Source organism: Propithecus coquereli, unplaced genomic scaffold (genome assembly GCF_000956105.1).
Source record: "Propithecus coquereli isolate 6110/MARCELLA unplaced genomic scaffold, Pcoq_1.0 Scaffold51, whole genome shotgun sequence".
Taxonomy (NCBI): Eukaryota; Metazoa; Chordata; class Mammalia; order Primates; family Indriidae; genus Propithecus; species Propithecus coquereli.
The window spans coordinates 5,484,264-5,508,815 of NW_012150952.1; the positions used below are offsets into that span (position 1 = coordinate 5,484,264).

General features: G+C 36.0%; 1 protein-coding gene across 1 annotated transcript in view; it reads left to right on the forward strand.

Moving 5' to 3' along the window:
* Positions 1-24,552, forward strand: part of MAPRE2 (microtubule-associated protein, RP/EB family, member 2) — a 97,805-nt gene that overhangs the window by 37,431 nt on the left and 35,822 nt on the right. Inside the window, exons 2-3 of the mRNA XM_012656607.1 lie at positions 15,113-15,258; positions 18,457-18,670. Coding sequence (XP_012512061.1) covers positions 15,113-15,258; positions 18,457-18,670 — 360 coding nt within the window. The remainder of the gene's footprint in view (positions 1-15,112; positions 15,259-18,456; positions 18,671-24,552) is intronic.

Here is a 24,552-nt window from a genome sequence, read left to right on the forward strand (position 1 = left end):
TATGAAACTTTCTATTTTCGTGACCCTAATGAGAAAACTGACCCCTTCAGAATGGGTTTCATAGGTACCTTTCTATCTTGTTTTTCATTTGTAATAAAGGCTTTTTATGTCTCCTTTCCTCCTCTATCTGGAATGCCAAATTCTAACTTTAGCTCTATTCTCAGACTTCAGCCTCTGGGACATCTCACTGCCAGTTTCAGTATCAGACTCCCTGGAAGCCAGTGACATTTTGTACCACACACCATTTCTGCCTTATGCTCCAAGTGCCTCTCCCACTTCCTTCATTCTTGACCCCGGTGTAGAAGCCGAATCTTATTGTATGAAGCAGGATATGTTAGATTTGATGAGCACGTTGCCCTAAAGGAAATCACTCGTATTAGAAACTAGGCGTGAAACTGAGCGCTTGGCATTGGATCATTAATTAGCAGATAAAAAAAAATATCTTTGAAACCAATAAGATAATTCCTTACCTGCCATTTTTTAAAAACTCTTTCAATTGTCTGAATCCTTTTTTGTATCATTAGGGAGGTTTGAAGTTTTGTGTTTTTTTCTTAGAGCGTTAAAATGCAAGTTTAAACCCTGACAAGTTACAGGGTAATTGTGATTTGGTTGAATAAAACAAGTGTAAGTAGTCTAGTTAAACTTCAGTGTTCTTTGCAATGTTTTCAATGCAGAGTTGTAATAGTTAATGTCTATGAAGTTATTCTTGCAAATACCACTCTTAAAATATCGGCTCCCAGGCTGGGCGCGGTGGCTCACGCCTGTAATCCTAGCACTCTGGGAGGCCGAGGCGGGCGGATTGTTTGAGCTCAGGAGTTCGAGACCAGCCTGAGCAAGAGCGAGACCCCGTCTCTACTAAAAATAGAAAGAAATTAATCGGACAACTAAAAATATATAGAAAAAATTAGCCGGGCATGGTGGCGCATGCCTGTAGTCCCAGCTACTCGGGAGGCTGAGGCAGTAGGATCGCTTGAGCCCAGGAGTTTGAGGTTGCTGTGAGCTAGGCTGAAGCCACGGCACTCACTCTAGCCTGGGCGACAAAGCGAGACTCTGTCTCAAAAAAAAAAAAAAAAATATCGGCTCCCTTGTGTGTATTGTATATTTCAATCTGTTGTAATCTCTATTTCTCTGAAATCTACTTTTTCATAAAAATATTGATACCTAAATCTTAATCAAGGGCTATTTGGTATGTAGGGGTTTTTTTTACTACATTGAAATTTCCATTTTTAAGATAGAGGAAAATATTCTTCATTCTCCCATGATATTTCCATGAAGAAACACTTTGAAATCAACTCAGTACATTGATTTTAATATCTGATCAATTTTCTCTACAGCAGGTCTAACTTTTAATATTCTGCAGATTTCTCAATAAAATTCTGATTTAAAAAGAACATTACTTTTTAAAAAGAATTCTTTGTTAAAGACAGGTTGTGAACAGAGGATCCTGATACCTTTAACTGCAATTTCCTGCAGCCTTATAAGATTCTTCAAAAGGCTTTATGTCATATGAATTAGTAAAAACAGGGCATTTATCAGATGAAAGACCAATCACGTGGTTTGACAAGCCCTTTTAATTTATCTGCTGATATTCTTAAAAATCCATCTGCCTGAATAATGATTGCTAGCTTATTTCTTTTCCTATAAAAGAAAAGAGATGAAAATGTCCTTTGACAGCTTACTCTGTGTGTGGAAGGGTAAGGATGGGGTGCTTTTCAGCACTCTCCACAATTCACATAAGGCTTCTCTGTCTGTATCTGCGGGAGTTGAAGTCTTCCTGCTGACTGTTACTCCTTTTCCTCTACATGGGATCAGTTTGAAAGCTACTTGTCTTTGAGACTTGATTGCAATCAGAATAAAAAGTTTCTGACAATGCCGAGCAGTAGGAAGAAGCAGGAAGCTCAGCTGAAGACTGTGGGAATTCAAAGGAGTAATCTCAGTGGAAACCAGATTTCTGAACTTTTGATCTTTATTTTTATATTTGTAACCCAGGGCAGGTAAGGTAAACAGTGCCCTAAGTTCCCTTTAAGAAAGCTAAATAACACTGTGCTAACTGAAGCTATCAAGCTGCTCGTCATGCCAGGAATGTGAAAGATGCCCATGAAAACAATATAAAGCTACTACTAATTTAATCAATTTTGTTGGGTTAGAACAATGCTTTTGAACGTTAGGATTTTAAATTCCTTAAAAATGTTAATCTTTCAAAGCATTTCACCATTGCCATTTAAACTCTTTAAACCTTGTATTTGTGTAGGTAGAGAGGTTTCTGCTAACAGGTTGGAAATAGGTAACCCTGTATTTTGCAGCCTCACTTTCCTCTTTAGTAAGCCCTAATTTCCCAAAGAGGAATACTTCCTTCAACACGAGGTTTGGGCTTTGAAAAAGTTGAGGTTCTGCAGGAATATCAGTCAGTTCAAGGAATGGTAAGGCTGAATGCGAAAATAAAGCTGGAATGATTTGTGGTTATTGAGTAAAAACATTCTAATATGAAAGGTATTTTTAATTGTTAATATTCAACTATCGAAGATAACAGAAAATATGGTTATATTACCACATATATAAATGTCATGAGGTCAAAGACAAGTTCATGGAAGATAGGGTCAACAGAACTGTAATCCAGAAAGGGAGTGTGTGCCCCAAGGGGTATCCCAGCAGATGCAGCCACGTACTAGCCTCTCCTCTCATGTTAACTACGACAAAAGACATGGTGACTAGAAGAGAGAGCACTAGCAAATGCCTTAGTCAAATGAGAATGAACATCATTGTCTTCTAGTTAGCAGAAGTATTGAGTATCCCTTAAAAGAGAAGTTGGTGACAGACTTAGAATTAGAAAATCATCTAATTTTAGAGCTTAGACATCTATCCAACCCTGACGTTTTGCAGATAAGAATACTGTTGGCTTGGAAGGGTGTGATGACATGTTACAGTTCATTCAGGATATGAAGGCTTAGATCCAAGGGCCAACACTCCAGTTCTCTGTGGTTCCCTGCCGCTTTCTCCATGTCCATTGATATTAGCTTGAGAGAATAAGCTTTCTTACAAATCATTTACCTGCAATGAAGAGTATGATTGCATAGATATGTCTAGTAAATTGAGGTTGTCGTGCTTTTCTTCTAACCCTTCATCAACACCAAATAAGATTATAGAAAGTGGAAAGTCATAACTAAATCCCTCAATGATATAGGCCTCTCTGTATAATGGTTCCTTGTCCTATGAGAAAATCAGATGGGCAATTTGAGTAGCTGTTCAACTGACAGTGCCAAGCAGAACCCAGTATGGCTTGATGTTTTTTCCACAGATTGTGTTGCATTTCTGGAAAAGTGCTGTGAGATTTTTTTGACAGCAATAAGAGATATATATAGAAAGAGACAGAAGAAAATAAGATATATATGAGAGAGCAATAAGATTATATTTTAATAGAGGAGAGATGCTTATTTTTATATATACATGTATATGTAAAATGAAATCCTTATGAGTATATATACCAAAATATAAAATTAATGTACGTTGGGGTACATTAATGATTTGTCCAGCCCAGGATTCTGTTAATACTATTAATAGGAAAGGTATAACTGAGACTCCTAACATCAGTACAAAAGGTTTATATGTTCTCTTGCAGTTTCCCTTGTAATCTGTTATAGAATTATAATCTAGAAAAATTTCCAAACTTTCTTTTTTTAATAATTTTTTTTAAATTTCAAAATATTAAAGGGGTACAAATATTTTTGTTACATGGTTTGAGTCAGGCCGTACGTGTGCCCTTTACCCGAATAGTGTTCATTGTACCCGTTAGGTGAGTTTTTGCCCCTCCCCGCTTCTCCCCTTCCTTCTTGACTTCCAGTGATTTTACTTCCCTCTGTGCACTTGTGTGCTCATTCATTAGTTCCAATTTATTAGGGAGTGCATGTGGTATTTGTTTTTCATTCTTCAGATACTTAGGATAATGGTTTCCAATTCTTTGGAATTGCTGCAAAAGGAATTAATTCATCCTTTTTTATGACTGAGTAGTACTCCATGGTATACATATATCACATTTTGTTAATCCACTCATGAATTAATGGGCACTTGAGTTGATTCCAGATCTTTGCAATTGTGAATCGTGCTGTGATAAATATTTGAGTGCAGGTGTCTTTTTGATAAAATGACTGCTTTTCCATTGGGTAGATACCCAGTAGTGGGATTACTGGATTGAATGGTAGGTCTACTTTTAGTTCTTTGAGAAATCTCCAAACTGTCTTTTAATCTTTGAATTTTCACCTATAATTTTCTGGAAGCAACATACAGAAGAAGTGTTTTTAAAAAAATTAAAGTTCAGATTAGAGTTTAAATTCCACTCTGCTATTTATTAGCTGGGTGACTTTCTGAGCCTTGTTCCCAAATCTGTAAAATTAGGGTAATGATAATAAAAATACTTACCTCATAAGGATACTATGGGGTTCAGAATGTTGAAAATAGATATGAGAGCTTTAACAGATTTTACACAAATGTGAATGTTTTCATTTTTTACATAATATATTCCATAAATATATTATTGTTGCATAGTGTTTCCTTTTATCTGAAAGTTTTTTTTTTAAAATGTGTATTTATTCTGATGTTACTCTACTGTTGAAGTCCTGGAATCTGGGTGAAAATGAGATTATTTGTCTTATCATCCTTTTCATGATTTCATAGACTTAAATAATATACCCTCAAATCTTTTGGCCTTGTTCATACAGTCTCCCAACTGTTCATTTTTTATTCCTGTCCCCAAACTTGTCAGTCTTACAATGTCACTCTTGATGTACGACAACTGAAACCATTTTTAGGGCTGTAGGTGCAGACATTGCAGAAAGAATAGTTTCCCTTTTTTCTACTTATTTCCAGATCAATCTTGTTGACCTTTATAACTGCAGTAGCACCTTGAGCTTATAGGCTCAGCGTATATCCCATCATAATTAATCTCTTGGTAAGCACAATATCCTACACTTTGGATTGCTTTTACATAGTTGTGTTATGTCATATTTAGCCTTTTGAAGCTTATCTTTCACTTTCCTGCAGATTTGGTCTTCAGAGCAACTCTTAGTTTATTTAGGTGTTTTTTTTAAAAAATGTGTTTATACCCCATCAATTCTCCAAAGAATTAATAGCAACTCTTCTTATAGTCCCTCTTATTTGGGAATTTGGGAACATTAGAATTTTACTATTTAGCAGCCCTTGCTGTGTGTGGTTCGGCTGCTACCACCTACAGACTTTCATTCATTAACAAGATATTTATTGCAACTCAACTAATGTCAGGTACTATATTAAATGCTTAAATACCAAGGGAACCAAGACAAATAAGAGACAAGCACTCTTGAAATTTACCTTCCAGTGAGGAAAGAGAAGCTACAAACCAATTGTCTTAGTCTGTTGTGTGCTGCTATAACAAAATACTTGAGGCTGGGTAATTTGTAATGAATAGAAACATCTTGGCTCACCGTTCCGGAGGCTGGGAAGCCTATCATCAGGGGACCAGCATCCGGCAAGTGCCTTCTTGCTGCATCATCCCATGACTGAAAGGCAAGTGAAAACAAGAGAACAAGGGCCAAACTTGTTTTTTCATAATGAATCTACTTCCACAAGAGTGGCCTTAATCCATTCATGAGGGGCAGAGTCCTCATGGCCTAATCACCTCTTAATGGTCCTACCTCTCAGTACTGTCAAAATGGCAATTAAATTTCAATATGAATTTTGGAGGGGACATTCAAACCATAGCATCACTGTGTGAGTTAATAAAATACCAGACATAAAACAGGTCGAGGTGATAAAGAGTGACTGGAAGGCCACTTCAGATGGCATGATTAGGGAGTATTTCTCTGAGGAGGTGACATCTAAGCCTTGATCTGAATGGCAAAGGTCACAGCGTGAAGTTCCAGATGAAACTGTGTATAGAGGTCCTAATGCAGGAGCTAACCTGAAGTTTTCTAAGAACAAGAAAGCCGATGTAAAAGGAATTTCCTAAAGGGAAGTTGGACAAAAGAGAGTAAACAGAAGCCAGATCACGGGGCATTGTAGGCCAGGGAAGGAATTTAAATTTTGTAATGGTTTCATAGAAAACCACTGTGATATTCTTAGCAGGAGAGGTACATGATATGAATAATGATAACCTTGGCAAAATGTGATAAAAGTGGGATTCATGCAAAATGTAGGTCATATTATTGCGAGGGTAGTGAAATGACCTCCCCAAAAATATCTGTTTATCTGTTGATGGGGAATATATTGATTTGTGGCTGGCTGAGACTTTTAGAACAGTGGCAACAATTACTGGATTTTCCAGTTTTTGGCACCTATTTTGCCTGATTAGTGATCTTAAGGAACCTCAGGTACAAGAGAACATGGATAAATAATTCAACTAAATCAGGAAAACAATTCATTGTCTGAATGAAAAATTCAACAGAGACGGGTATGTTAAAACAGAAATCTTGGAGCTGAAGAATTCAATGAATGAAATAAAAGAAATACAATTGAGAGTTTCAACAGCAGACTAGATCAAGCAGAATTTCTGAACTTGAAGTAGCCCAGTCAGGGGGCAGGGGGGAAAATGAAAAAGAGTGAAGAAAACCTACAGGCCTCTGGGACACCATTATGCTAACAAATAACTGCATTTGCAGAGGAAGAAAAGACGAAGAAAAACACAAAAAGCTTATTTAAAGAAATAATACGTGAAAACTTGCCAATTCTTGGGAGAGATATGGACATTCAGGTCCATAAAGCTTAAAAGATGCCAGATTCAATCCAAAAAGATCCTTCCCAGGGCACACGATAATAAAACAGTGAAAAGTCAAAGACAGAATTCTAAAAACAGCAAGAGAAAAGCAGCAAGTCACAGTCGCAATCTCCAGTAGACTGTCAGCAGATTTCTCAGCAGAAACCTCACAAGCCACGAGAGAATGGGACAATATATTCAAAGCACTGAAATCAAAACAAAACAAAACAAAACACTACTAGCCTAGAATACTGTACCCAGCAAAACAATCCTTCAGAAATGAAGTCTTCCCCCTCAAACAAAAGCTGAGGGAATTCTTCACCACTAGACTGGCTGTATATGAAATGCTTAAGGGAGTACTTTAACTGGAAATGAAAGGATGATAATTACTATCATGAGAGTAACTTATGAGAGTTATTATCAGCTTAAAATAGTCCATTATAACTATAAGATTTTTTATGCTAGCCTCATAGTAACCATGAAGAAAAAAATTACAGCAGATACACAAATGAGAGAAAGAAAGGAATCAAAGCATATCACTATAGAACATCACCAAACCGTAAAGGTAGACGACAATAAGAGAGGAAGAAAGGAACAAAGGGTTTACAAAACAATCAGAAAACAGTTAACAAAATGGCAAGCATACATCCTTAGCTATTAATATGAATAATAACCTTGAATGTAAATGAATTAAATTCTCCAATTAAAGGTACAGGTTGGTGGAATGGATTAAAAAAAACAAAGCCCGACTCTGTGCTGCCTACAACAGACTCACTTCACCTGTAAAGACACATAAACTGAAAGCGAAGGGATGGGAAATGACATTCCATGCAAATGAAAACCAAAAGAGAACAGGAGTAATTATGTTTATATCAGGTAAATCAGACTTTAAGTTAAAAACTGTAAAGAGAAGCAAAGAAGATCATTATATGATGATAAAGGGATCAATTCAGCAAGAGAATATAAGAATTGTAAAAATACATGCATCCAACACCAGAGCACCCAGATATACATAGAAAGCAAATATTATTCTATCTAAAGGAAGAAATAGACTGCAATACAAAAATAGTAGGGAACTTCACATCAACTCAACACCCCACTTTCAGCAATGAACAGACCATCCAGACAGGAAATCAACAAAGAAACATCAGACTTAAAGTATACTCGAGACCAAATAGACTTAATAGACATTTATAGAATTTTATACCCAATAGCTACAGAATTCACAGTGGCACATGGAATTTTTTCCAGGATAGATTGTATGTTCATAAAACAAGTCTAAATAAATTTTTAAAAATCTAAATCATATCAAGTATCTTTTCAGACTACAATGGAATAAGACTAGAAATAACAGAAGGAAGTTTGGAAACCATGGAAATTAAGCAACATGCTCATGAATGACCAATGGATTAATGAAGAAATTAAAAAGAAAATTTAAAAATTTCTTCAGACAAATAAATATGGAAACACAATACACCAAAACCTATGGAATACACCAAAAGCATCTATAAGAGGGAAATTTATAGCGATAAGTGGCTACATTAAAAAAGTAGAAAGATCTTGAATAACCTGGCATTGTGCCTCAACGAATTAGAAAAACAAGAAGAAACTAAACCCAAAATAAGTAGAAGGTAAGAAATAAAGATCAGAGCATAAATAAAATAGAAACTTAAAAAATTACAAAAGATAAAACAAAGAGTTGGTTTTTTAAAAAGACAAAATCAATAAACCTTTAGCTAGACTAAGGAAAAAAGAGAGATGACTCAAAATCCAAGGTGAAAAAGGAGACGTTACAACTGATAATCACAAAAATATAAAGACTCAGAAGAGACTATTATGAACAACTGTACACCAACAAATTACAAAACTTAGAAGAAATGGATAAATTCCGAGACACATACAGCCTGCCAAAGTTGAATCATGAAGAAAGAGAAAACCTCAACAAGCCAATGATGAGTAGTGAGATTGAATCAATAATGAAAAGTCTCTCATCAAAGTAAACACCAGAACCTGATGGCTTCACTGCTGAATTCTACCAAACATTTAAAGACGGACTAATACCAATTCTTTTCAAACTACTCCAAAGAATTGAAGAGGAGGGAATTCTTCCAAAATCATTCTACAAGGCCAGCATTATTCTGACACCAAAACCATACAAGGACACAACAAAAGTGAATACTACAGGCCAATCTCCCTAATGAACACAGATACAAAAATTCTCAACAAAATACTATAAACTGAATTCATTAAAGTTAGCACATTAAAAAGATCATTCACCGTGATCAAATTGGATTGATCCCAGTGATACCACGTTGGTTCAACATACATGATAGTTCAAAGTCCCCAAAAATGTGATTCATCACATAAACAGAATCAAGGGAAAAAACCACATGATCATTTTAATAGATACAGAAAAAGCATTTGATAAAATTCAACATCTCTTTATGATTAACAACTCTCAACAAATTAGGTATAGAAGGAACATATCTTAACACAACAAAGGCCATCTATGACAAACTCACAATTAGCTTCATAGTGGATGGGGAAAGTTGTAAGCTTTTCTTCTAAGATTTGGAACAAGACAAGGTTGCTCACTTGCACAACTCCTATTCAACATAATATTGGAAGTTCTAGCTAAAGCAATTAGAAAAGAGAAAGAAATAAAGGGAATTCAAACTGGAAAGGAGGAAATCAAATTGTTTCTGTTTGCAAACCCTAAAGACTCCACCAAAAAACTGTTAGAACTAATAAACAAATTCAGTAAAGTTGCAGGATAAAAAAAATTAACATTAAAAAGCCAATAGCATATCTATATGCCAGTAGCAAACCATCTGAAAAAGAAATCCAGAAAGTAATTCCACTGACAATAGCTACAAAAAAAACAAGATACCTAGGAATAAATTTAACCAAGGAGGTGAAAGATCTCTACAATAAAAACTATAAAATATTGATGAAAGGAATTGAAGAGGACACAAATAAATGGAAAGATATCCGTGTGTGTAGATTAGAAGAATCAATGTTGTGAAAAATATCCATACAGGTTGAGCATCCCTAATCTGAAAGTCTGAAATCCAAAGTGCTCTAAAATCTGAAACTGTTTTAGCTCTGACCTAATGTCACAAGTGGAAAATTCCACATCTGACCTCATGTGACAGGTCACAGTCAAAATGCAATCAAAACTTTGTTTTATGCACAAAATTATTAAAAATGTTGTATAAAATTACCTTACGTGTATAAGGTGTGTATGAAACATAAATGAATTTCATGTTTAGATTTCAGTCTTATCCCTTAGATATCTCATTATGTATATGCAAATATTACAAAATCTGAAAAAATCTGAAAATGTTAAACACTACTGGTCCCAAGCATTTTGGATAAGGGCTCCTCAACCTGTACTACCCAAAGTGATCTGTAGGTTCAGTGTAATCCCTAGCAAAATACCAATGACATTCTTTACAGAAATAGAAAAAATAATCTCAAAACTTGTATGAAACCACAAAAGACCCTGAAGAGCCAAACCAATTTTGAGCAAAAAAACAAAGCTGGAGGCATCACACTACCTGACTTCAAAATATACCACAAAGCTATAGTAACCAAAACAGCATGGTACTAGTATGAAAACAGATACATAGACAAATGGGACAAAATAGAGAACATCGAAATAAATCTGCACACTTACAGCCAACTGATTTTCAACAAAGACACCAAGAACACTAAGGAAAGGACCCAGTCTCTTCAATAAATGGTGCTAGAAAAATTGGATATCCACATGCAGAACAATGAAACTAGATCCTTATCTCTCACTATATATAAAAATCAACTCAAAGTGGATTAAAGTCTTAAATGTAAGACCTGAAATGATAGAACTACTAGAAGAAAATGTAGGGGAAGTGCTTCATGACATTGATCTGGGCAAGGATTTTTTGGATAAGACCCCAAAAGCACAGGCAACAAAAGCATAAATAGACAAATGGGATTACATCAAACTAAAAAACTTCTGCACAGCAAAGGAAACAACAGAATGAAGAGATAACCTACAGAATGGGAGAAAATATCTGTAAACTATGCATCTGACAAAGGGTTACTATCCAGAATATATAAAGAACCCAAACAACTCAATTCCAAAAATAAATAAATAAATGAATCTGATTAAAAAATGGGCAGAAGATTTGGTTAGATAGACATTTCTCAAAAGAAGGCATACAAATGGCCACAGGTATATGAAAAAATGGTCAACATCACTAATCGTCAGGGAAATGCAAATAAAAACTGCAATAAGATATCACTTCACCCCAATTAAAATGGCTATTACCAAAAAGACAAAAAAGTAACAAATGTTGGCATGGATGTGGAGAAAGGAGAACTCTTATATGTTATTGGTGGGAATGTAAATTAGTATAGCCATTATGGAAAATTATATGGAGGTTTCTCAAAAAATCAAAAGTTGAACTATTACATTATCCATATAATCCCACTACTGGATATCTATCCAAAGAAAATGAAATCAGTATGTTCAAGAGACATCTACACCCCCATGTTTATCGCAGCACTAGTCACAATAACCAAGATATGCAGTCAACCTAAGTGTCTATCAGTGGATGAACAGATAAAGAAAATGTGGTATATCTACACAATGGAATACTCTTTGGCCATAAAAAAAAGAGTGAAATCCTGTCATTTACTGCAACATGAATGAACCTGGCAGATTTTATGTTAAGTGAAATAAGCCAGGCACAGAAAGACAAATACCACATGATCTCACTCATATGTGGAATCTAAAAAAGTTGATCTCATAGTAGTAGAGTATAATAGTAGTTACCAGAGACTGGGCAGGGTAAGGCGGAGGGCGGGAAGGGGAGAGATTGGTCAATGGGTACAAAATTACAGTGGGATAGTCTTCTACTGCATGGTAAGGTGACTATGGTTAACAATATTGTATCGTGTATTTCAAAATAGCTAGAGGGGAGGATTTTCAATGTTCTCACTACAAAGAAATAATAAATGTATGAGGTGATACGTTAAATACCCTGATTTGATCATTATACAAGGTATACATATATCAAAAAGTCACACTGTACCCCATAAATACGTATAATTATTAAGTATCAATTAAAAACAAAATAAGTAGTAAATAAGTGACTTATTTACTTCAAAAGCTATTTTCTATATGCCATGAATTGCAAATTCAACAATATAATGGAAAGAATAAATGCATGGTAAAATTCAGGAAATTTTTGAGAAAGAGAAGAAGGAAAATTATTCTACAGATAGTATTACATATTATAGAATTTCAAATAACTGTGTGGAATGGTCATGGAGACAGACATTAAAAAAAACAATGTGAAGTCTAGAAAGTGACCTAAGTACATGCATTAGGAAGGTAATGTATAATAAAGATAGTGCTTCTCATCAGTGGGGAAAGTATAGATTATCTACTAAATGGTGGTATTCAACACCTAGGTAACTTTATCCATTGGTAATTTGGGTTGAAAAAATAGCAGAAATTAATCCTAGCAAGCTTAAGCAGAAGAGGAATTTCCAGGAAAAATATTGGGTAGCTCAGAGTCCACGGAAAGCCCAGTTCAGAAGATGATGGAATCAAAGGATACTAAGGATCTGGGAACACAGCCTCCCTTGTGCCCCAGGAATGGGATGGTCAGGCTGCCACTGTGCTGTGGTTGCTGTTCATAATGCTAGACCCCACCATTGCCATTGACTAAACTCTAATGGTCCCTGTGTACTTCTGTCACTCCCTCCACTCGGACATCCAGGCAGAATTTAAACACAGAGCCTGGGTCATGGGCCTGCATCCCTATTGCTGGGGGCAGGAAAGGATGCCTGCTTGTCTTTAGCTGCTGTGATGGGAGGCAAAGCACTGCAGCATCTCCCCAGGTAGGAAGGTGTCCAGTTGCTGGGGAACCAAAAATGACAGATTTCCACTAACATTCAGAATGACTAAAATTAAAACCATACTTTATATCATAAACCAAAATAAATTCCACATGGATTCAGAATTGAAATGTAAAACTTGAGACTGTAAAAGTACTTGATGAAAATATGCATGAATATTTATGTAATCTGGATTTGGGAAAGTTGATAAACATATAAAAATCAGAAAGCTATTAAAAATATAGGTAGAGAATATTAAGTAAGTCAGAAAGGGAATCGATGGTCTGTTAAGTTAAAATTTTTTTTCTTTTTTTTTTTTTTACTTCTTCCCCAAAGACAAAGTAGGTTAAAAAAATTTTTTTACATATAAAATATTACATATAAAATATTTTACATATAAAATATGTATATTTTGCATATTTATAAAATATATAAATTTTACATATAAAATATTGCATATTACATATGTAATAACATGATTACATTTTAAAAATATTACAGGATCACATTTTTGAAGGAAAAAATATGTAATATATATATATTCTTATATACAAACCTCCTGCCCCCAAAAAAGGATTAGAATGGCATATACCAGAACACTGCAGAACATTGCCAGTGGTTGTCTCTGGATGATGACACTAGAGGTGATTTTTCCTTCCTTCCCTCCCTATGTCGAAGATTTAAAAAAAAAAAAAAAAAAAACGTTGCTGTGAGCTAGGATGACGCCACGGCACTCTAGCCAGGGCAACGCAGTGAGACTCTGTCTTAAAAAAAAAAAAAAAAAAAAAAGCTGTTATTTCTTCTTAAATTTGACATGTGAATGATTTGGTTGGTTGGTTTGGTCTCCATAGGTGAATTTTATGCTAAACTCTACAAAAGTGAAAAAGACTTTAAAGAGCAGGTAATGAGGCAGTTGTGTTTAAACACTCCCATCTGTATGACAACGATGGTAACAGGGCAATTGGAATTTGCTCCATCTGGTGGCCCTTCTGAAGGAACAGCTGAGTATTGGATGATGACTCTAAGAATGACCCCCAGATCATGATGTTTCTCGTACCTTCCCCAAGATTTTTCGTTTTGATTTGTTTTATTTTGTCTTGTTTTTACAAGAACCCATCCGCTTGACTGGGAACTCACCGGTTAGTATTCAGGGAATTGGTGTCTAAGGAGAAGCCAGATGCAGAGACTCTGGAGATATTTAGTGTATTATGGCCTATACTGCATCACTCTATGCTCTTACCTACAAAATATGAGTTGCCCCAACATTTCCCGTTCTAGCACCCCTTAGATTCCTGGTGTTGTCTTCTCTCCTATCTTGGGTTCCTATCGCAGTAAAGGGTCCTCAACATCTATTTGACATAAGAGACTGAGTGAGTCCTTCCTATCTAAAAGTGAGTCATGGGCAGGCTCCTCACAGAAGCCTTGATGGTAAGGGATGAAGGGAGGCCCTTCGTGTTCCAGAAAGACTGATCATCGGCACATCATAGGAACAGACAAGAGATCTAGAGACAGCAAAGAAAGAAAGAAAGAAAGAGCATAAAAATGGCTGCTTGTTCCCATTCTTGCCACTCAACTGCTTTTCTTTCTTGTAAAAGAAAAAAAATCATTCTGGCTTTGAACTTCTTTTCCTCAATGCCATTAGCCTTTAAGAATATATGCATCAGTAAACATGGTCTTACCAGGATTTTCTAGTTGAGCTGGCAATGTTTTAAGAGTTCTTCATATTTAAAAAAAAAAAAAAATCCCCTTTTCCTATGATCATTTTGTCAGGGGACTCATTCAGCATTTCTGTCATGTTTATTTCTCATCACAAATATTAATATCATGACTCTGAATTTCTGTAAGTTTCAGAGTGTCCATGCCTTCATACTTCATGGGCACTCCATTGCTCTGGACTGGAATTAAGTTGGTCTACAGCTGTTTGGGGTATTAGATGGCTTTGTTATACAGTTTTCACCCAAGTGATTTTTCAAGATGAGTATAAAACAGCTAAGGCAAACGTGTATTTTTTGAGCTACGTGTTTCATGAGAACTTTTGTAGTTCTCTCGTTTTACATTTTCTGCATTGTCCTCTTAAATTTATTTATTTTGGTGACTTAAAGCAGGTAGTAGCTAGACAGAAGAAAAAATATGTTCCTTTTCTCTGGCAGAAGTTAGGAAGAGTTATTCTTACCCTGGTTTCCTTGGCATTATAGTATGAGGTTCTGTTCACTGGTCGTGGAACCGGATGATGCTCTGGTGCAGGCAGCGTAATACGCAGTGGTTAGGAGTAGGAAATTGGCAAGTGCTGCGTTGTTGAAGCGCAGTCCCTTCCCTCTGGCACCAAACCCCTGTGGACAAGGAGGTGTAAGTGCAATGATGAGAGGGACACACATGGCCAGGAGGGCTCTGCTGTGAGTGATGATGGCGCCTGTAAGCACGATGCCCTTCCTGCCTAGCAATCCTCCGTCATAATCTGGGTACAGTCAAACTCACGCCAGTACTTTTCTTGTCTCTTTCCAGGGGCGGCCTATTGCCAGTTCATGGACATGCTCTTTCCAGGCTGCATTAGTTTGAAGAAAGTAAAATTTCAAGCAAAGTTGGAGCACGAGTATATCCACAATTTTAAACTTTTGCAAGCATCATTTAAGCGAATGAACGTCGATAAGGTAGGAGACTCACTTGTGCCTCCAAAAAATACGTTGTCTTTCCTTAAAATTGTTTTTGTGTAGAAATGCAAAAATGTAGGAATATATCAATGGGATATATCTCAATAGCTCAACAGTAGGTTGGAGTCTGTACACAGCATAAAGCATCAACCCTAACTTCCCATATTTGTACGAAGTTTTTATTTCAGGAAATTTTCTAAACTTGTAGCCATTAGATGAAAAACTCTAACAGGCATCACAAATGTTAAAATGTTGTTATTAGTTATATATTAGCATTGCAGATGAGAAACATTTATGTTTACCAGTTGCCATTGTGGTTCTTTATTTTTTTGTTTGTTTGTTTGTTTTCCTTTGGAGAAACACCATGTTACGGTGGATATAGATAACATGGGTTTGAATCCTAGCTTTCATGACTTGAGCAAGTTATTCACATTTTTTGAGACTGAGTTTACCTATCATAAAGTGGGACTAAAAACCCCTTACTCATAGTGATGAAGTTGAAATGAGAGAAAATATCCAGCAGAGTGTGTGCCCTCAGATTCTCAGTGTCCATAATTGCTTTTTTTTCTTTCTTCCTTTGAATTGTGATAACTTTGTCCTAGAGCGATGCAAATGGACTTAGGCCTGAATTTCTTTTCCTTTCAATAAGGGACTATTGCTAAAACCCACTAAGTCTCTCTCTGCATGTTTACTGCTATTCAAATACCTATTTAATCTGTATTCCTTATTTAGGATATGTTTCTTAGCATGAATAAGCTTGGAAAGAAATGAATTTTGAATAAGAGAAAAGAGATAAACCAGCAGGAGAGAAATGGAAAACTTTTCTTTGCATAAATAGTAGTAATAAATAGGCTATGGAAATAAAAAAATAAAATGCTGGGTTATAAGAGGTAGAAGTTAAAAGAAAGAAAAGTTTGGTAAACTATAGATGTTTTAAGTTGATGCAATTAATATCTTCCTAAATAAAAGCATTAATATCAAGATAATGATGAAAATATTGGCTTTTCATTTTCTCAGAATTTTTATTTCAAAACACATTTTCTTTACCATCTTAACCCTTCGGATTCTTTCTAACTCTGTGTGTTTTGCTATGCTTAATTTTCAGTGATCTCTTCCATGTATGTTGAAAACAAAAGCTGTATAGGAGGCTCTCCTTACTTTTATAAATTAGCAGTACCACTTGTGTCTTTTTTCATTCATTTCTCTGTACATACTTCTAGATTAAAAAGAAAAGAAATACCTGTTCATAGGTTTATTGATAGAACTTGCTATAACTCAAATTGGTGGGCTCCATATCTCTCTAGAAGTACACACACACAGCATGGATGAGCATTTGTTAAGAATGTTGGAGAAAAAATTCTTGCAGTGGAAGGAGACTGGCCTTCATGGCCTTTTTAGCCTCTCTAGCTTTAGTCTGCTATCATTCGATCCAAAGGTCCTGAGAGACAGTGTTAAGTACTCTTGTTCTTGTTTGTCATAGCCCAGCAGTGTGATGGAAGCTTCTGTACAGAGCTTTGCTTGCTACCTCAGATTTTGAACTTATGCCCCCAAAATTTTCATTTTGACAGGGAATGTAAAATTAAGTCAACAGAAGCAAAGTGCCATCTTTTAACAGCTAATGTACCATAGTCATCTAAAACTATTTATAAATTTTCACATCTAGCGTCTAGCAATAGACAAAATATAGTAGTATATTAATTAAAGGGCCCTGTGTTCTAAGAAGTCACTTTCAAATAATTGATCTATATCAACATAAACAAAAATTTAAAACTGAGAAGACATAAAAGTCAACAAAGAGTACAATGAAAAGTCAGTTAAGTGCACATATGGCAGGAATTCTTCCTTGTGAGCAGACTTCACTGGAGCTGGGGAAAGTGAGAGCAGGGAAATATGAACACCAAAATCTCTGTTACCAGAAGAGTCTTCATGGAAAACGTGGTCTCCTCCAAAAGTTTGCTTCCCTTTATTTTATTTTGTACTTGGTTTAGTTTCTATTTTAGCTACACAAAAAACATTTTTGAAAAAAAATATATTGCTAATGATTTAGTTTAAGGGATGGCCTGATATGCTTCAGCTGGTTTTTTCCTTCCAAGTTGTCATTGATATGTAATATCTTTCCACATTTTTTAAAGTGGTCCTATTGACACATTTTAAGATATCAATGACATACAGCTCCTAAAGTGGCACAGCCTTGCCGAAAGTTTAATTTACGCAGCTTCCATTCATCTTGTCAGACAGCAGAGCCATGAGCTTGTTGAATCACATGCTCACACAGACACACACAGTCTGACTCACACCCTTACTTTGTAACTCTTGTGGTTCACATTCAACTAGCGTTCCCACCCAAAGACATACGAAGTCAGAATCCAGTAGTGGTATAATTTGGATAGCTTAGATACCTTTCCATTGTCCTTCAAAAAATAGTGGCCTACCGAATTAAGTTAAGCAGTCGAACCATATTTTTTCCTTGTCATAATTCTGAAGATTCCTGTAAGACCTCTCTAGGGAATACTGGTTGACTCTTTAGGTTGCAGAGGCTGAGATTCCTGTCTTGGAAGGTGATGTGAGTGCTGTGTCCCCCCACCTCCAGCGCTTTCGATGGCCCCCTTAATCAGCCTCCCTTGCTTTTCCTCTGTACTCCCTGGCACCGGAGCTGTTTGCTCCTGGGTAGCGCATGAATTACTGGGCCCTATATCGTGGTTAATTGTTTTCATATTTGTCTCTATACATAATAAATAAGCTCCAGGAAAGGTCATTTTTTTTTCATATGAATCATTAGATTAGTGTCTGTTTTCATTGATTTCAGTCTCTGCACTCTCTAATAGCTATAATCTTTATAAGAGTTTATCCCAACACAACTGGGCCAAGTGTTACAAAGAAATAAGGAAAGCTCATCAGTCTTGAAACGGCACAACATCCCAAGCCTCTGTTTTTGTGGTGAGATGCTTTGGCAATAAATATACCATGAGGGAGATCAGCCCGTCGTGGCAGCTAAGGGTATTCCTTCTTTCGTTTGGTTTATTCAGCAGTATTAAATATTCCAAGAGAACTATTAAATAATATTAAATATTAACTATTAATATTCCAAAAGAACTATTAAATATTCCAAGAAATAGTTATATTTAGGGAATATTTCAGTTGTGTTAAATACAAAATGAATGTGAGGTTCATAACTCACATTGCGATTTTATATTCCAGGTAATTCCAGTGGAGAAGCTAGTGAAAGGACGTTTCCAAGACAACCTGGATTTTATTCAGTGGTTTAAGAAATTCTATGATGCTAACTATGACGGGAAGGAGTATGATCCCGTGGAGGCACGACAAGGGCAAGATGCAATTCCTCCCCCAGACCCTGGTGAACAGATCTTCAACCTGCCGAAAAAGTCTCACCATGCAAACTCCCCCACAGCAGGTATTGTCACAATGAAATCACCAAGTCACTTTCAATTTAGAAGATAGCTCAGACCCTCCTGTGCTTTGCTGTGTGTTTGTGATTGATTCTTCCCAGCAGTCGATGTTTTTAATGCCTTTGGATGGTTTTTATTGTTTCTGTCTGACCACATTTATCTTCCTGTGACCCATTGGTCATTAATCTAACAATCCTGATTTAAACTATTAAAAAGGCAGAGATATTTGCATTATATCACTGAAGCTGGATGTTAAAATAATACTCCAGGGATAGGTTTCCTTCTCCTAGTTTTTCTGAGAAATTTCAAATAGTCTGTTTAGATTTTGACTGAAATATTGTCATTGCTAATTGCTGGCAGTACAGATCAGAATATGAATTAAATGATGCTTTTAAATATGGTTTACCATCCATAGTCCTCAAAGGAAATTCATGAACTATATACATCCTATCTCCTGTATAGGCAATGCCAATTTTTCTTTAATAACATTCAGCAATAGCCCCTTTACCTAGCTTTGTCTAAAAGTGAAGTCATTGAGGGTAAATATCTGGAACTTTAAAACTTGTTAAGCTTTTGTGGTTAAAAATCTTTCTAAAATATATTATAAACCTCCCTGCCATAAAAACCAGACTTTACCAGGCAGAACGTGTCCTTATAAAATTGGGTCATTATTATAAACACGAGTCAAGTACTAGACAATTAAACAATGAAATCCTCAGAAACCATACTTCTGTCCCAAATGTGGAACCCAGTGTTTGTACTTGTTCATTCAGTAACCTTACTTTTGTAAATAATACAAATTTGTTCTTCATGCCCAATATGGGTGATAGATCAATACTGGGGTAAAAGGGAGATGTCAGACATGACTTCTTGGTTTGTCTCAAGCCCCTGCAAGGATTGGGGGGTATTGTTCAGGAAGTGCTGAAAGAAAACCAGATTTGGGAAAAAATCATAAGTTAGTTTTGAACATACTGAGTTTGAGATTCCTTTGCAACGTCTAAGAATATATCTAAATAGGCAGTTTGTGTGTGTTTGTGGCAGGGTGCCCACGTGTGTCTGGTGCTCAAAGGAGTGTGGGCCTGAGGGAAGTGTTTGTGAGTTTTCCGTATGTCCATTTATGGAAGCTGGAAGTGAATACTGAGTGATAAGGGGAGAGTGCCTTGAGGAATTCTGATGTTTACTGGTTGAGTGGAAGAGGAAGGGCTGGTGTAGGAAGCAGGGAAGATGCCAGAAGGATTGAAGGAAACTGGAGAGTGATGTGTCAGGGAAGCAGACAGAAGGAAGCAGAACGGTCAACAGTGTCTAGATCTGCTGAGAAGTCAAGTAAAATGTGGTCTGGAAGAATCCATTGGATTTCTCCACTTGAATGATTCCTCCCTTCAGTGGAATGATGGGAGCAGGAGTGGGTTCAGGAATGAGTTGGAGGAAGGATATGGAGATAGTATAAAAATCCAACTTTAGAGCTATAGAATAGGTGAGCCTGTGTAGAACAAAGATAACGAAGCACAGCTCTTTGGAAATACAAACATTCAAGGGGTGCAAGGAAGAAGAGGAACCTGAGAAAAAGATGAACATAAGGAAGAAAACCAGGGGCACTCAGCCTTGGAAAACAAACAGTAGGAAATTTCTAGAAAGAGGGGTCACAACAGTGCCAAACATTAATCGTGGAGATATCATATAGGGTAAAGCCTGAAAATAGGCCAAAGAAGTCTGACTCCTAATAGATGATTAATAGTCCTTTAGAGAATTGGTCCATTAAAATGCTGAGTGCGTAAGCCTAGATTACAGCAATTTAACAAGGGTAGATTAGAGGTAGGAAGAGTAGATTCAACCTTTAACAAATTTGTAAGGAAAAAAAACCATTTGGTTGGTTTAAGGAAAAGAGATGATGGTATTCTTACTGATCTGCTTTTGTTTGCTTTTAGGGTAAGGCAAAATGAGTAGGTTTGTAAGATGAGAGAAAGGTCTTTGGAAAAGGAATAATTGAAAGCAGGAAGAAGAGGGGAAATTGGTGGAGCATGATCCTAAAGCTGGAGAGAAAAAAAAGAGGAAATCAAGGGCATAGATAGAGGGCTAGAAAGGAAAGGGAATATTTATTTTTCTGGAGCCGAAGTGATGAAAGAGGTAGAGTGAAATTTAAACCACAGGAAGTTTGGGAAGCAAATATTTATGGCAGTTCAAATTGGCCTTCACCTTTTGTCAGCAACTTTCATCAGTCGAGGATCTGGAGTGGAGAAGGGGGACGGTGTGTCCTCTCCAGAGTCTGGGATCTGGGGGCCCGTGGAGTGGGAGGACAGGGAGGTGAGAAAATCAAGGGTGTCTGGCATTTCTCATCTTAATGTCATTTTTTATAGCTGTGAATGATGGACAGATTGGTCTTGAAACGCAACTGCCATTTTTTCAAATTTTTAATGGTGAAATTGGATAGACCTCAGAATATTTTTCTTCTGCAGTCAGCGTGTCCTTAGTTTTTTTTTTTTTTTTTTTTTTTTACATCGATACCAACATTCCTCTTCCCCCAAACAGCACTGTCATTATGCTGCCTTGGCCTTGTTTGCTAGGAATTCCCTCATCTGTCTTTCACAAAAGCCACAGAGAAACTTGCCATTTTGATAGACTGCCCATGAACCTGAAAGAGAAATAGATATTTTCCAGAGCTTAACCTCTCAAGTGACAAAGCTCAGCAAACACATTAAAGTCAACAGATAATAAATTTGGTTTATAATGTTCCAGAAGGCAGTAATTCCTGAGACCATGTTCCTGATACCCTGACCATGTTTGCCTCATTGATCTTCATTAGGGAGAAAGGATATTTTCAGAAGTCAAACCAGTCATTCCCTTTTAAATAAAATATGTTCTGACTTTTGGGCATTGTGGGATAGTAAAACTATACTGGGAGAAAAATTATAGCAAGGTATACATCACATACAGAGCATTATTATTAAAAGCCTTGATAGGAGGAAGGCTCCTATAAATGCATGAAGACCTCATTTTTCTAGAGGTCATGTATTCAGTTATTGGGAATACAGCCAAGAAAATGTAAGCCAAAAATGTCTTCTAAGAGTCAGAATAGCTGTTTTATAATAAAATCTATACCATAAAATTTATACACTTTACTCTTCATTTGCAAGAGAGTTTCTAGGATGCTTATTCAGAGCCTATTTGCTCTTTCTTAATTTAGACATAATAAACGTGGGGATATGGATCCTTAGCACAGAACTCATTAGGGCAAGGAATACACAGCTATCGATAGAAAGTACAAATATCAGTAAAAGAAGAGCCAAAAAATTTAACAAAACTTTATTAATTAGCCTAGTGGTAACCTGGGATCTTTATTACAAAATCAAATAGCTCCATGCCTCCTGGTAGTCCTCACTGTATGTATGACACCAGATGCAATTATCAATACTATCTTTGGTCCCTTATAATTCTTAGGATTCCGTTATACTTCTGTTTATAATACTGACTCTGAATCATTTCTCCCATGAACTCTATGTTTACAGTCTCTAAACTGGTCTCCATGCCTCTGGTCTGAAGCCACTCAAGGCCACTCTTTTCTTACACAGTCCTGATTTTGTCCATCTAAAATTTAGGACAAATTAAAGTGCTTAATGAGGTGAGGGTCAGCTGCCCGGGAAATTCACATATCTGTATCACATTTATCTCACAATGGTTCCAGGTCGGTAACATTTAGTAGTAATTTCTGTTCGCACCTCCAAGCCTTGATCATTTCTTAATTATTAGTATTCGTGGAAACAAGCAGTGGCTGGTATAATCAAAAACAGGAGCTGCTCCTCAGTTACTTTTCCATTTTTGGCTTTGGAATACTCGATTCATTTTGCAGTGAATCTGTCTCTCCCCAAATATTTCCTTAGGCTAGTATGAAAATTAACTTGTCTATTGCACGGTAAGAGGTGGTAAGTGACAGCTTCAAAACATTTTGTATGACAGAAGGACCAGATTAGAGTGGAAAAAGTGATCATGAAGTGGATTATCATCACCATGATGATAATTAAAAGAGCACTCTGTCCACATTAGCAAGAAAAAAATGTGCTTTGACATCATGCAGACTACTTACATAGCCATGTGCCGGAGATCGTTTGCTTACATATAAAATACATACACTCCACATCCTTGGTGCATTCTGTTTTTGTGAAAATATTCTAGATTTTTCTGCTATTTCAGTACAGATAAAAACTTTTCTTCTATGGATTCAGAGAAGCTGTAGGGTAGTGTGATTTCTGTGTATAGTGGGGTAACTTACCTGTGATGTAACGAGCTTTAGCATAAGCAGAGGCTGTCACATAAGATTGGATGACTGCCTGGCAAGTTTTACGGTCTACATTCTGAGGAGTTGCATCTGGAATTGGTTTTGATCTACCATCCAGGGGGCATGTATTAAAATACATATTTGCATAATGTTAGATATCTATTAAGTACATAAATCATTGTGAATCATGATGTTTGTAAATTTGTTGCTATGAGCTATATCTGCAACTCCAGATAGCTGTCTAGGGGGATCAGTTTTCATGTGTGAGCACTTACTAAATTTAAAAGGAAATTCGAAGTTATGGTTTCTATAGAAACTACAGCTTAGACACATTGCAAATTCACATACATTCATGTATTTAAATCAAACTCCCATATACAAATATAGTGTGATAGATTTAGAGTTGCTATGGTAATTGAGTCTGAGCTTTCTCTTTCCCTTAAGGGCTTCAGTGTTTCAGCCTTAAAATCAGACTAATAAGAAGGCTAAGAATGGTTTCAAAAAGGAAGTAACCTAAGTATAATAAAGTGTTTGAACAATTATAATTAAATCCCTAAATGTAGATTTAAATAAATCCTAACAGTGCTTTTAAAAAACTGTATTGAATATTTGAATACCCACACTCTCAATTACCTTTAATTTTGGGTTTTCTAAGGCTGTTCCTATAACTATAAAATGTGACCATGTTTATTCATTTATTTGTTTAGCAATGGATGAACATTTGTTGAGCACCTGTAATCTAAGTAAGCAACACTGCTTGCCTTTTTTGGGAAAGAAGAGTTGCTTTTACTTTGTTTTTTGTTTTGTTTTTTAAAAGAGGCAGTAAAATAGAGCAGTAAGGAGTGGTTTTTATCCTCCTTCTGATCTTGGCTTTATGGCCCAGAATATGGTCTCTCTTGGTCAATGTACCACATACAGTTGAAAACAGTGTGTATTCTGCATTAGCTGGTAGTATGGTGTTTTAGAAATGTCAATTAGATCAAAATGGTTGATAGTGTTATTAAGATCCTCTGTGTTTTTATGGATATTTTTGTTGTCTAGTTCTAAATACTGCTCCAAAGAGTGTGTTAAATTTTCCTGCATTGACTTTGGAATTGTCCATTTCTCTCTTTAATTCTCTCAATTTTTGTTTCCTGTATTTTAAGGCTCTGTTATTAGTTGCATACATATTTATACTTGTTCAGTCATCTGGTGAATTGACCTTTTTATTTTATGAGGTGTTTCTCTTTACCTTTGATAATACTCTTTGTTTTATAAGTCTATTTTGTTTGATATTAATATAGCCACTCCAGCTTTCTTATGCTTACTGTTTGCATGGTATATCTGTCTCCACGATAAGTTAAATTTTTACTTACCTTTGTCTTTATGTTTAAAGTGTGTCTCTTCTAAATAGCATATAAGTGGATTTTGATTTTTTATTCATTCTGATAATCTCTGCCTTTTAATTAGACTGTCCAGTCCATTTACATTTAATGTAATTATTGATTTGGTTGGATTTAGATCTACCATGTTATTATTTGTTTTCTATTTTTCCCCTCTGTTTTTTTTTGTTTTGCCATTTCTCCCTTCCTGTCATCTTCTGGATTCTTAAAATATTTTTGAGAGTTTTATTTTAAT